The sequence below is a fragment of the Ochotona curzoniae genome, unplaced genomic scaffold, assembly GCF_017591425.1.
Source record: "Ochotona curzoniae isolate NIBS_2020 unplaced genomic scaffold, NIBS_Ocur_1.0 contig_4792, whole genome shotgun sequence".
In the NCBI taxonomy this organism is placed as follows: Eukaryota; Metazoa; Chordata; class Mammalia; order Lagomorpha; family Ochotonidae; genus Ochotona; species Ochotona curzoniae.
In genome coordinates, this window is record NW_024466389.1 from 6,932,657 (window position 1) to 6,945,168 (window position 12,512).

A 12,512-nucleotide genomic window follows, 5' to 3' on the forward strand; every position below is an offset into this window, starting at 1 on the left:
GGAAAGGTGGATATACAGAGAGGAGAGACAGAGAGGAAGATATTCTGTCCGATGATTCACTCCCCAGGTGGCCGCAACGGCTGGAGCTGAGCCAATCTGAAGCCAGGAGCTCTTCTGGGTCTCCCACACAGGTGCAGGGTCCCAAGGCATTGGGCTGGCCTCAGCTGCTTTCCCAGGCCACAAGCAGGAAGCTGGAAGGGAAGCGGGGCTGCCGGGATTAGAACCAGCGCCCATATGGGATCCCAGGCGTGCAAGGCGAGGACCTTAACCACTGAGCCATTGCGTCGGGCCCCGATTTTTCATTTTGAATCCTTTTCTCAGCAATAGATAAAGTTTCCCCCTGTCTGCTGGCATTTTATATGGAATCTGATTTATATTCCAGTTGCTCCACTTCTAATCCAACTTTTTTTTTTGTAAGATTTATTTACTTTTATTGAAAGGTCACATTTACAGAGAGAAGGAGAGACAGAGAGAAAGATTCTTCATTCACTGGTCTACTCCCCAAGTGGCCACAACAGCTGGAGCTGAGCTGATCCAAAACAAGGAGCCAGAAGCCTCCTCCATGTCTCCCATGTGGTTGCAGAGTCCCAAGGCTTTGGGCCGTCCTCTACCACTTTCCAAGGTCACCAGCAGGGAGTTGGAAGGGAAGTAAAGCAGCTAGGACACAAACTGGTGCCCACGTCGGATCCCGGTTTATGCAAGACAAGGACTTCATCCACTAGGCTACCATGCCACGCCATCGAGCTTCCTTCTAATGACCTGGGAGAGCAGTGGTAGGTGGCCACAAGTGTTTAGGCCCAGCTGCAGCTGTTGCAGCCATCTGAGGAGTGAACCAGCTGATGGAATACTTCAGTTTGTTTGTTTTTTTAAAGATTGATTTATTTTTATTGGAAAGGCAGATATACAGAAAGGAGGAAAGACAGAGTGGAAGATCTTCCGTCAGATGATTCACTCCCCAAGCCACTGCAATGGCTGGAGCTAAGACAACCCGAAGCCAGGAGCCTCTTTCAGGTCTCCCACACGCAGGTGCAGGGTCCCAAGGCTTTGGGCTGTCTTCGACTGCATTCCCAGGCCACAAGCAGGGAGCTGTATGGGAAGCCGGGCCGCCAGGATTATAACCGGCGCCCATATGGGATCCTTGCAAGGCAAAGACTTTAGCTGCTACGCTATTGCGCTCGGCCCTGGAATACTTATTTATCTCTCTCTCCTCTCTAACTGTGCCTTTAAATAAAATTCTTTGAGTTACATGTAACATGTATAAAATAATAACATTATAAACTTGTAACAGTGTATTTTTTTATAGGCAATAGTTGCTTATGAAATACATATAGTATGATACTAATAATAAAGAATAGTCCAAAAATGATGTCAGTTATATGGTTAATATCAAATGACACTTGCATCTACCCACATTTAAAAATTACATAATACTGTAAAGGAAAGTGTTAAAAACTACATATTGAGATAAGAAATAAATTCAATAATAAAATATTATAATCAAAGAGCCAAGGAATTCAGAGATTAAAAAAAAAAAGTTTTCCCCTCCAGAGTTTAGTATTTTGTCAGCCAAAGTTTTCAAAAGTTTGTTTGGGACTGATGTTTTGGTACAGAGACTTAAGCCACTGCCTTTGCCAGTGCCATGTCTACAAGTAAGTTGGGATTTTGGTGCTCCAGTTCTGATCCAGGTCCCTGCTAAAGTACCTGGGAAATAGCAGAGTTTGGTCTGAGTGGTTGGGCCCCTACCATCTTTGTGGGAAAATGAGGAATGGAGTTCCAGTCTCCTGGCTTTGCCTGGCCCAGTCCTGGCCATGGTGGCCATTTGAGGAGTGAACCATCATATGAAGAATTTTGGTCTCTCTCTCTCTATTACTCTTCATTTCAATAAATGAAATAAATCTTAAGAAAACAAAGCTTATTGTGAAGCAGCATTATTCATAAGTGCTACACATTTATTATCTCATACAGTTGTTTGTTTCCCCGTAAAGGACCTTGGTAAACATCTAAAATGTGGGGATAGGACATAGTTGAGATGAAACTGGGCCAAATACCAGTAAAGTATTTAACAACTGTTGCCTTAAGTGTTTGAGTGTCACAGATTGATTCAGTCAGCCAAACAAAATAATCAAAATGACAAAACATGTATTGTGCATAAATCAGAATAACAGTATGTGTTACAGAATGACAAAGCAGTCTTCCCATACCACAATGCAGGCTTCCACATGTATTTGGGTTGCAATCAGTTCTTTCATTTGGAATAATTTGCTTTATTTGGTTATCCCTACTTTCTTCTTAATATCAGGGAATTTGCTTTCAGCGAATTTCTCATTTCCTTAACTAAAACACTTTAGATGCCTTGCAACTTAAAAGACAAAGTACTTATAAATAAGATCTGAAATATGGTTAGTGATTGTCCCTTCCCATTGTGCACGATAATTTGTCACCAAGAGAATGTGAGAGCCTCTGTCATTAAATTGTGTTAGGCTCTTGTCACTTCTTGTCCTCTCTTTGTTAGTTTCCGTTTTATTTTATTCTTTTTTTCTTGTGAACTTTTTTCTTATGCCTTCTTGCCCTGGGGTTCAAGCCAACTGCCCAGTACCTTTGGAGGATGGTGAAAGGAAGAGCAAAGCTGTTAACCTCCTGTGTTCTCTGCAGGCCTCAAGAGTTGACACCCAGAACTCACTGTCTTTCCCTTTGTTCAGATATGAGCCTCTTATGCTCAGAAAGCCTGACCGCAGGCGAAGCACGACGCAGACATGGAGTTTCCGGGAAGGCAAGCTGACCTGTGGGTTACATGGGCTGGTTGTTCAGGTCAGTAGTTTTCAGTTCGCCAAGTTGCAGTCAGCAGTGGTTGAGGCTTCTTGGAAGTAATGTCTCATCTCGGTTCTACATTGTAATAAATTGTTAAGGGGAAAATGAATTACAGAGCAATACATAGTCTTCTTCATTTTTTGAAAAAAAAAGTCAAAGAACCTATGTTGTGTATCTGTGTATGGTTACATGAGAGGTATTCTTGAAGGTGATGGAGAACAAATGTGTTTGGGTGCAGTTGCCTCTGGGTGATAAGATTTTGTTTTCTCACCTCTGCAGCCTATTTAGTTAGAGACCCAGCAAGGTGATAGCATAACTAGGACAGTACTTGTCGGGGTGTTTCCTGAGGTGTTGAGCAATCATGGGCTCCATGTGCTCTCAGTTCTGTGAATTCCTGCGTTCTTAGTGTTGTCTAGATAAGCAACTATTGCTCCAAGTGTCAGAATAAATATGGTGGACAGTTTCTCTGTCCTTAACTCAGCCAGTCTACTCCGCAATAAGCTCCCAGGTACTTTATAAGCCAGTGGAATTGGAAAATTATTGTGAGTTTGGATTTTGTGCCCTTTGTGGCATCAGCCTGGGGATGAGATCATGATCCAGGATGGGTAAGTAAGAAGATATTGAGGAAGATTGGCATCCACCATGATATGTGCAAGTCTGCCCCAAGCTGAAACTCTCAAAAGGCAAATGGTGGAGCATCCGTCCTTGGCTGGGGACTCGCGTGTCGCTCCCCAGCACAACTCAGCCGTCCTTTTCTGTGAGGAGCTCGTGCTGCAGGGCATTGTACACAACTGTGCAGAGTGTCTGCGTGAGGTTGATTTTCTTTATCTATATTGCCCTGAGCTTTTCTCATCAAAGGCAGGCTGCTTACTTATATGATGCACACATCTGGAATGGATTTGTGATTTTCAATTAGCAAGACAATTCAAACTTTTAGTGGCAAAAGAGGACTACTAGCAGCTGGTGGGTTCCGTATCTGACCCTGACTTACTTTATTACTAAAGTCCGTGTAATTCCTATTCTCTTGGAATAGTTTCTTCCTCCAAAATTCCTGCTGGTGTTTGTTGTTTCTTGGATCTGTTTTGTCATTTCTCTGCTTTGGAATGACTCGTAATAATAGTATTCAGCAGAGCAGAATCTGTTTTGGTTAGAGTAATAAGCTCATTCGAGTCTTGCTGTGCTGAGTCAAGTAACTGAAGGCACTCGAATGTTGTCGTCAGTGCCCTCTGCCCTTATTAGGCGGAATATGTACTTTCTCTCTAAACTGAACAGCAGTTATAAAAGGCTTTCTCTGTGTTGAGACTTATCCTGTAAGCCCAGTCTGAGTTTTCTGTCCATTACCTCTTATTTAAAAGTCAGCAGAGGGGGTGTTGGCAATCTTCACTGTTGCCTTCCCCAGTCCTGTGTTTGCTCCCCGATAGACGTCATCCTGTAGGGGTGGGGCAGGTGGCACGAAGGTGCTTTTCTCTAAAACCTAGGCAACTGGATGTCAGGTGATGTTCCCAGTTCTATATTACATTTCAGAAGTGGTACCAGCTTTTTGATATTTGAGTTGTCTGTCTAGTCATCGGGAAAGTTTTTAACTCTAGAATGTGCTGCTTTTTGATAAATCAGTGTTGGCAATAATTGTTTTATATTCAGATTTTTCAGCTAACACTAATGAGAATCCTCAAATAAAGCTCGATTTGCTTTTCTAGAAATGGTTTGTTTTGAGGCAGAGTGAAACTGGCATGCTCTATTCATAGAATTGTCTAACAGTGTCACTTTCTGTCTTGCTCAAGTTACCCTATTTTTCATCGTCTGCAAAGTTAAACAAATAGTAACTGCTTTGCTATACATTGATCATGACCCTTCAAAAGAGAAATTTAATAGCCTGTTTCAAACAGCATGATTATTTGGCAGTCAGTATTATATCTTTTGTTATGTCTTTATTCCAATGTCTTTTAGGCTAAAGGAGGGCTTTCTGGTCTGTTTGATGGAGCTGAAGTTGTTCTTGGTCCTGACACTTCTGTGGAGCTTCTGGGTCCAGTTCCACCTGAACAACAATTTATTAACCAGAAAATGAGGCCTGGTTCTGGAATGTTAGCCATCAGAGTCATCCCAGATGGACCAACCAGAGCACTGCAGGTGATAATTCATGATAAGTATTGATATGTGATACTCAATAGGACCTCCTCGAAGGCTAGTTGCTCACAAAATGTTTGCTGAACATGTGTAGGCCAGGTGTGAGAATGTGGTGTGCTCATCTGTAAATTGGGGATAGCATCTACTCGGCTAAGTCCTTTCAAAAAGTAGAAGTACAATGTTAAGTAAAAAGTGTATGCAAAGTGGAATGTAAGAAGGTAATTCTAAAAATGCATGCTATTGATGTTATTAGTCATGCTAATATTAATGTCAATGATTGATATTGTCAATAGCAGAAATAACAAGTAGATGTGAGCTCTTTAAACAGACAATTGAAATGTCTGAGAGTAAGAGTGCAGAATTTGCGAAGGATTTGTGTGCCTTGATAAGGGGATTGTGGAAGCTTTCTAGGCGATGTAATACTTCGGCTGAGACATAGTTGAAGGAAGTTACCCAGGTCTAGAGGAAAAGTTAAAGGAATCGAATGTGTTCATCCCTTAGTTACTGAGCCCTTGTTAGAACCAGGCTTGGTTCTGGGTACTGAGCATAATTTATACCAATGACCAATCCTGGTATTTCCTGCCTTCCTGGAGTTTACATTCTTGGAATCATAGACCAACAGTAAATAATGAAAATAATAAATAAATTTCATAGCACTGGGGAAGTTGTTTAGTGAAGATCCACAGGTAACAGTGGTCCTGGGCCTATCTGACAAAGAGAGCATAATGACAAGCAAGACTGGAGGTAGAATCGGTGGCCCAAGCATTGTGCATCTGCAGGACAGACTAAAGATTCTTGTGCTTTTTCCTCGTCAGTTAGGCGTCAGGGAATGGCATGATCAGATCTCTCGTTTCAGATGATCACCCTGGCTGTGGTGTAGGGAATTGAAGAGGTAGGGTTAGAGTCAGAAACATGTCAAAAGGCTCTTCCACTAATGAAGCTGAGAGCTGATGATGAGAGCTGCCCTTAAGGATGGGGCAGGGGAGGATGGACAGAAAGAAATGGAGATGAATGCTTACTTGGGAGTAGCCAGTTAGTTTCATAGCTGACGGAATGTTGGATGAGGGAGAGAATGGAGTCAGGCGGTGGCCTCCAGGATTCTGATTTAGGCAGCTGGAAGCAGGGTAATTCAAATCACTCAGATGTGAACACAGAGCAGATGGGGGAAGTGAGGAGTTACATTATAGGCTTTGAGTTAAGGGGAGATGTCTGGAAGTCGTAAGTGTGTGTCCAAAGCTCCTGGGAAAGACCTGTGGAGCTGTGGATTTATCAGCTCGCAGTGCAGTCAGAGAACCAAGGACACAAAGGTGTTGGGATATAATGATGAACTCTCCAAAGCAGGATCTCGTAAACCACAGTACCACTTGAAAAACAGTCTTCTCTTAAGGGAAAAACAAGTGCGGGAACCTTGGGTGCATCTCTTTTAGCTTGAGCTGTAAATCTGACCACCTACACATGCCTGACTGTCATGTAAGTTGCACAGGATTTGTGGCTTCAGTTTGTCATGAGACCTTCAAGTCAAGTTTGCATCATTATTGCATAAATGTTACCTTCACATTGTTGGGGTTCTTGAGCATAAAGTGACTTTTAATCTACATAATGAACATGGGTTACAATGGGCTTCCCTCTGCAAGTGTGAGCCCTCATTATGTGGTGCTTGATTGACTTCAGATAACCGATTTCTGCCAGCGGAAAAATGACCGCTCATCGTATGAGGTGGATGAGCTTCCCGTTACAGAGCAAGAACTGCAGAAATTAAGGAATCCAGAAACAGACCAAGAATTGGAAGTAAGTTCCATATGCAAATTTTGTTTTTCTTTTTTTGATCACCAGCTTATTTAGGTTTTGCCCTGTGGTGTTCTGTTTAGATGTTTTGTTTCTCTCCTGTGTGAGAATATGATTCTATCTCTGTATACTGTTACCACAACATAAATGTGTGAATGTATTATGTAAATGGCAGTGAAGTTTTTGTGACATCAGACTATAGCAAATGTTGCTACAGTAAGATGACAGTAAACCCTGCAAATCTGTCTAAATTTCAATAGTTTTAAGGTAAAGGTTAAGTAGATTATTTGTTTTATTTTTGCACTGTCATGTTTGAACACTGGGAAGAAGATAGAAAGTTTGAAAAGGAAGATGAGATGAACCTGGAAAAGCATACTTATCTGATATTTATTTAGTGATATTTTTTGCTTGAGATTTATTTATTTTTATAAAGACAAATAGAGAAGGAGAGACAGAAAGATCATCCATCCACTGGTTCACTCCCCAAGTGTCTGAGCTGATCCAAAGCCAGGAGACTCTCCTGGGTCTGCCATGCAGGTGCAGAGTCCCAAGGCCTTGGGACGTCCTGACTCCTTTCCCAGGTCATAAGCAGGGAGCTAGATGGGAAGCAGGGCTGCTGGGATTAGATCTGGCGACCATCGCTTCTTGGCCTATTGGCTAAAATCAAGTGTAGAACTGGCAGCCATATGGGATCCCATGAAAGGTGAGGACGCTAGCCGCTAGGCTACTGCGTCAGGCCCTTAGTTAGTGATTTCTTAAAAATAAATGTCTGTGTGTAAAGCACTGTTGGATGTTAAAAATGTACAGTAAGTAACCAATTAGCAGCTTGAATCCCAAATACAGAGAAATATTTCAAATAGTCTCATTCCTATAACGGAAATGCAAAATGTTCCAGGGGTCAGATAGGGATTTGATGATGTCTCTCTGGAGTCCCTGGTGGAATGGAGAGTAGATGTGGAGGGGGTGACCCGCTAGTGGGATGACAGCCCATGCGTCATCCAAGGGAGCTGATGGGCTGGGCTCAGTAGTCATCTGCTGAGCGGAGAAGAGGAGGGATTTCATGCCATTTATTTCTGCTCTCCTTAATGTGAACTACCCTTTGTTTTTAAAGATGTATTTATTTTTATTAAAAAGGTAGATTCAGAGAGGAGAGAGAAAAATCTTTCCTCTGCTGGTTCACTCCCTAAATGCCACAGTGGCCAGAGCTGAGCTGTTCTGAAGCCAGCGGCTAGGAGCCTCCCCCAGGATTCCCATGTGGGTGCAGGGTTCCAAGGCTTTCCCAGACCATCCTCTACTACTGTCTTTCCCAGGTCATAAAACAGGGAGCTGGATGGGAAGTAGAGCAGCTGGGACACGAACTGATGCCCATAGAAAGTGCCAAAGCTTGAAGGTGGAGGATTAGCCAGCTGAGCTGTTACGTTAGCCCTGTGAGCTACATTTTAAACAATCAATATTGCCATATTTTGCTTTCCTTCCAGGTGCTTGTGAGGCTAGAAGGTGGTATTGGGTTATCCTTAATTAATAAAGTCCCAGAGGAACTGGTTTTTGCAAGTCTTACGGGAATCAATGTGCATTATACACAGCTGGCAACGAGTCACATGCTGGAACTCAGCGTACAGGATGTACAGGTAAGAGAAAGTTCAGAGTTGTTCAACTCTAATAATCCACCAAGGGCAGATGTTTAGTGTTCTGAAAACATCAGTGTTTTGTAGGAAGTACCTTGTTGGAGACTTCAAAGCAAATCATTTGAAGGAGTAGTTGTTTTTCATTAATTTGATAAGACAAGCAGAAAGTCATCAAATTTATGCTGGCCTGAAGTAGCACTGTGGAGCACCAGAGCCGACTGAACAAATCCTGGGCCATAAAAATAATTTTCAGCAAGTCCCCTAGTTCAGGACACATCAGGTGTGTTTTCTGATGCCAGTGGGATTAATGTAGAAATAGCAGAAAGATCTTTCGGAAAATCCTCCAGATTTTTGAAAACTAGTACACTGCTAAGTAACACATAGGCTCAAAGGAATCCAAACAGAAGTTAGGAAACATTTTTAGCTGAATGGAGATGAAAACACAATGTCTCAGAATTTGTGGAATATGACCAGAATAGCATGAGAAAGAAACTTAGAGCAGTAAATGCTGTATTAGAAAAAAGAATGGCCTCAAAGCAGTGAGTTCATGTGTCATTTTAAGAATTTTTTGAAAAAGCATTATGAACCCTAAGTAGCACAGGCAAATCAGTGCAATGAGAAGGTAGTTCATAAGAAGTTCTTAATAGGTTGGTGTGCTCAAGAGGGAGGAGGGAGGAGAGGCAGGTGGCTGACATCAAGAGTGAGAGAGGAGCCAGGAAAGCCAAGTGAACGATGACAGTCCTCGGGGATGTGGCTGGCTTGGGGCAGGCATTGTCTGGAGTGACTGTGAGGCTGCTGGTTTGTCGCCGTGATTGCTGGGCTGTTCCAGGCTGCAGGGTGCTGAGTTGGGGATGGTGGTTGTAGGACAATTTAAGCTGCCACACAGTGCATTGTTCTTAAGGAGTCTCAGCTTGTTTTCTTGAATGAATACTCCTTGGATTAATACAAGCCTTTCACGTGTTTGAGAAAGTTGACTTTGGTTCTTGGCCAAGTTATGTTATCTTGCTCTTGGAACAACTTCTGTATCTCTTGGTAGCATGATTTGGACTGTTCTCCTTTCTAACCTCTGCCGCAACAGTTGTGTGCTGGAAGCTTGTTCCTTGCCCAAGCAGGACCCAAGCCCAGTCTCTGATTCTTGTTTCCCAATGAACAGCCTGCGTTCCTGCTATGCCTGCACACAGGCTGCCATCTTCCCTCCCTGGACCAGATGGCACCATCCAGACACTCAACCCCAGACTTCTCCTCAGAGGAAGTTTATATCTCACATGACAAGTGGCAGTTAATTTAGGCTAATCATAAATCATTTGTTTGTAGAAAGATCCAAAGTTAACACCTTTTTGTTCTACATTTTTGACCCTACAGAGGGGATCTGAGGAATAAAAAGAAGGACATTGTAACAGAGTAACCTGGGAAGATCCTCTTGAGGTAGTGAGATCTGTGCTGAAACTAGGAGGTAGACAAAGAGCAAACCATAGAGAAGGAATGCCATCCCAGGGAAATTCAAAGACCCTGAAGAAAGAGGGACTTGACCACATTTGAGAAACAGCGGGGTTGTACCTGTGTAGACTGTAGCAAACTTGAAGAGGAATGGTGTGTGATGAAGCAGGGAGATTTGGGACTTTATGTTTTGGGCAAACCTTGGCAATGTCTCAAGAAGTTTGGTTTTCATCCTGAGAGAAAGAAGCTACTGAAGAGTATAAAGGGTATGGCTTGATTTTGTAAGTATTTTTAAGACTTATTTATTTATTTATTTAAAACAGAGCGACAGGATCTCCCATCCTCAGGTTTACTTACCAAGTGGCTGCAACAGTTCTGTCTGAGTCAGGCTGCAGCCAGAAACTAGAGCCTCTATCCTGGTCTCCCACATGAGTGGCAGGACTTGTGTGCCATCATCCACTGCCTTCTTAGGCATATTAGCAGGGAACTGGGTGGAAAACAGAGCAGTCTGGTCTCAAACTAGCACTTTGATATGGGTTGCTGGTGTTGTAAATGGTGACATCATTAGCTATACCACAGCACCAGCGTCCGTTTGTGTGTTAAAAAATCACTTTGCAAGGTACTGTAGGAAACAAGAGTGCAAAGAAGGATAAGTCTCCTGTTCTTAGGCCTGCACTTGGAGAGCCAGGCAAAATGAAAGTCAGTTCCAACTACATAAAATGACCGTGGAAATTCATGTGATATAACAGAAGAATCAAAGGGTTTGGTACAAGAAATGTCAGTATTTGAATTCCAACTCCTCTGCTTACTAGCTGTATGAATATGATCAAGTTCATTTAAATTGTCTAAGCTTCTGTTGATTTGTTGATTAAAAACTCAGTCTTTAGAAATGTAGTAAAGGGTATGTTAGAGGATGATGTGCAAAGATTACATGTAGATGGTCTTTCAGGGTACCCTGCAGGTGGCCCCCCACATCTCTTCCGCTTGTGGACCTTCAGGACCTTGCAAATGAGTCAGAAATGTGCAGGTGGCGTCCTCCTGCTAAGAGCTCCCCCCTGCTTAACCGTTGGTGTGAAGCCAGTGCGCTTTGTGCTGCTCACCGGGAAGCAGAATAGCTCCAGACTCGCTGAAGCCTTGTGTTCCTGAGAAGGGAGTTGACTTTAGAATTGGGAATTTTGCCGTTTGGTAGCCAACTGAACCTCTGGTTCTCTAGTTCTAATTGCCTTCTAATTGCTCTCTTGGAGCAAGAGAGCATTGATAACATTAAGGTTAAGAGAACTGTATTTAGGTCATGTAGCCCTGGGCTCTATCACTGACGGACTGTATGACCTTAAGCCAGGACTTCACTCCTCCGCTTTCTCATCTGTGCAGTGAGGCTAGTACACATTTGGCTGTGATCAGGATTGCAGCAGAGCTCTGAGTTCAAGAGCAGGTATCACGGGTTGTCTGCGCCTGATGAGCTAGTGCATATGAGGGGACTAGTGTATTACTCAGCATATAATATTCTGCTAAGTTTGTTCAAATTTAAATTCATGGGTCTGGCATGATAGTGTAGCACTTAAGATCCTTGCCTTGCACGTGCCGGGATCCCATATGGGCGCCGGTTCTAATCCCAGCAGTTCCACTTCCCATCCCACTCCCTGCTTGTGTCCTGAGAAAAGCAGTCGAGGACAGCCCAAAGCCTGGGTCCCTGCACCCGTGTGGGAGACCCAGAAAGAAGTTCCTGGCTCCTGGCTTCAGATCAGCGCAGTACCTGCTGTTGTGGTCACTTGGGAAGTGAACCATCGGATGGAAGATATTCCTGTCTGTCTCTTCTCCTCTCTGTACATCTGCCTTTCCAAATAAAATAAATAAATCTTTTAAAAAAATGTTGAATTCATTAATACTTTAAAAATTTTTACTTGCGAGAGGGAAAGAGGGAGGAAAAGAGAGCTGCTGTCCACTGTTTTACTCCCAAATGTCCAGAAAGACCAAGGCTGGGCTGAGGCCAGAGCCAGGACCTGAGAACTCATTCCAGGTCTTCCAAGCAGGTGCAGAAGAGAAATTCTTTGAGCTGCTTCCCAAGACTTGCCATGGCAGGTCCCTAGCTGCTAAACCCGAGTGCACAAATGTTGGATATGGGTATCTTAACTCTAGGCTTAATGCCCATTTCCATTCATTCATTTGTCAATTGGCAAATGAAAATTACATGTACCAAGTAAAGCATGATGTATGTTTTGGAATGGCTATGCCAAACCAGTTCACAGACACAGTACTTACTGTTTTGTGGTTAGAAAACAGCCCTGCTCTGCTAGTGAAACTCCCTGCTCCAGGATGGCTTCTGTTGGTACTATTGCTGCTCTTCCCTGCAGTTTTGTGTTGCCATGTGCTCTTGAAATTGAGTAAAGTGGCAGTGGTGTTTTTTTACAGGCACTCCCGAAGGTAAAATGAGAACTGAGTCCATTTTACTACCTTGTTCTGTCCTAGGTGGACAATCAGCTCATTGGTACCACTCAGCCCTTCATGCTGTATGTGACTCCCCTGAGCAACGAAAATGAGGTCATTGAGAGCGGCCCCGCAGTGCAAGTCAACGCGGTCAAGTTCCCCAGTAGGAGCACGCTGACTAACATCTACAAGGTGGGCTTGGGCCTGTGGCATGACACAAGTGGATTTCTTCTCTTGTAGCTGATTCTCTGAGCAACAGTTCTGGGTGTAGATGGAGATGGTTACAGGGTATTAAGCCACATGCAACTT

General features: G+C 43.3%; 1 protein-coding gene across 3 annotated transcripts in view; it reads left to right on the top strand.

Moving 5' to 3' along the window:
• The window catches only part of VPS13D (vacuolar protein sorting 13 homolog D), a 245,173-nt gene that overhangs the window by 129,792 nt on the left and 102,869 nt on the right, over nucleotides 1–12,512 (top strand). For all 3 annotated transcript variants that reach the window (XM_040987935.1, XM_040987936.1, XM_040987937.1), the window contains exons 56-60: nucleotides 2,700–2,808; nucleotides 4,756–4,935; nucleotides 6,604–6,720; nucleotides 8,196–8,345; nucleotides 12,246–12,395. In XM_040987935.1, coding sequence (XP_040843869.1) covers nucleotides 2,700–2,808; nucleotides 4,756–4,935; nucleotides 6,604–6,720; nucleotides 8,196–8,345; nucleotides 12,246–12,395 — 706 coding nt within the window. The remainder of the gene's footprint in view (nucleotides 1–2,699; nucleotides 2,809–4,755; nucleotides 4,936–6,603; nucleotides 6,721–8,195; nucleotides 8,346–12,245; nucleotides 12,396–12,512) is intronic.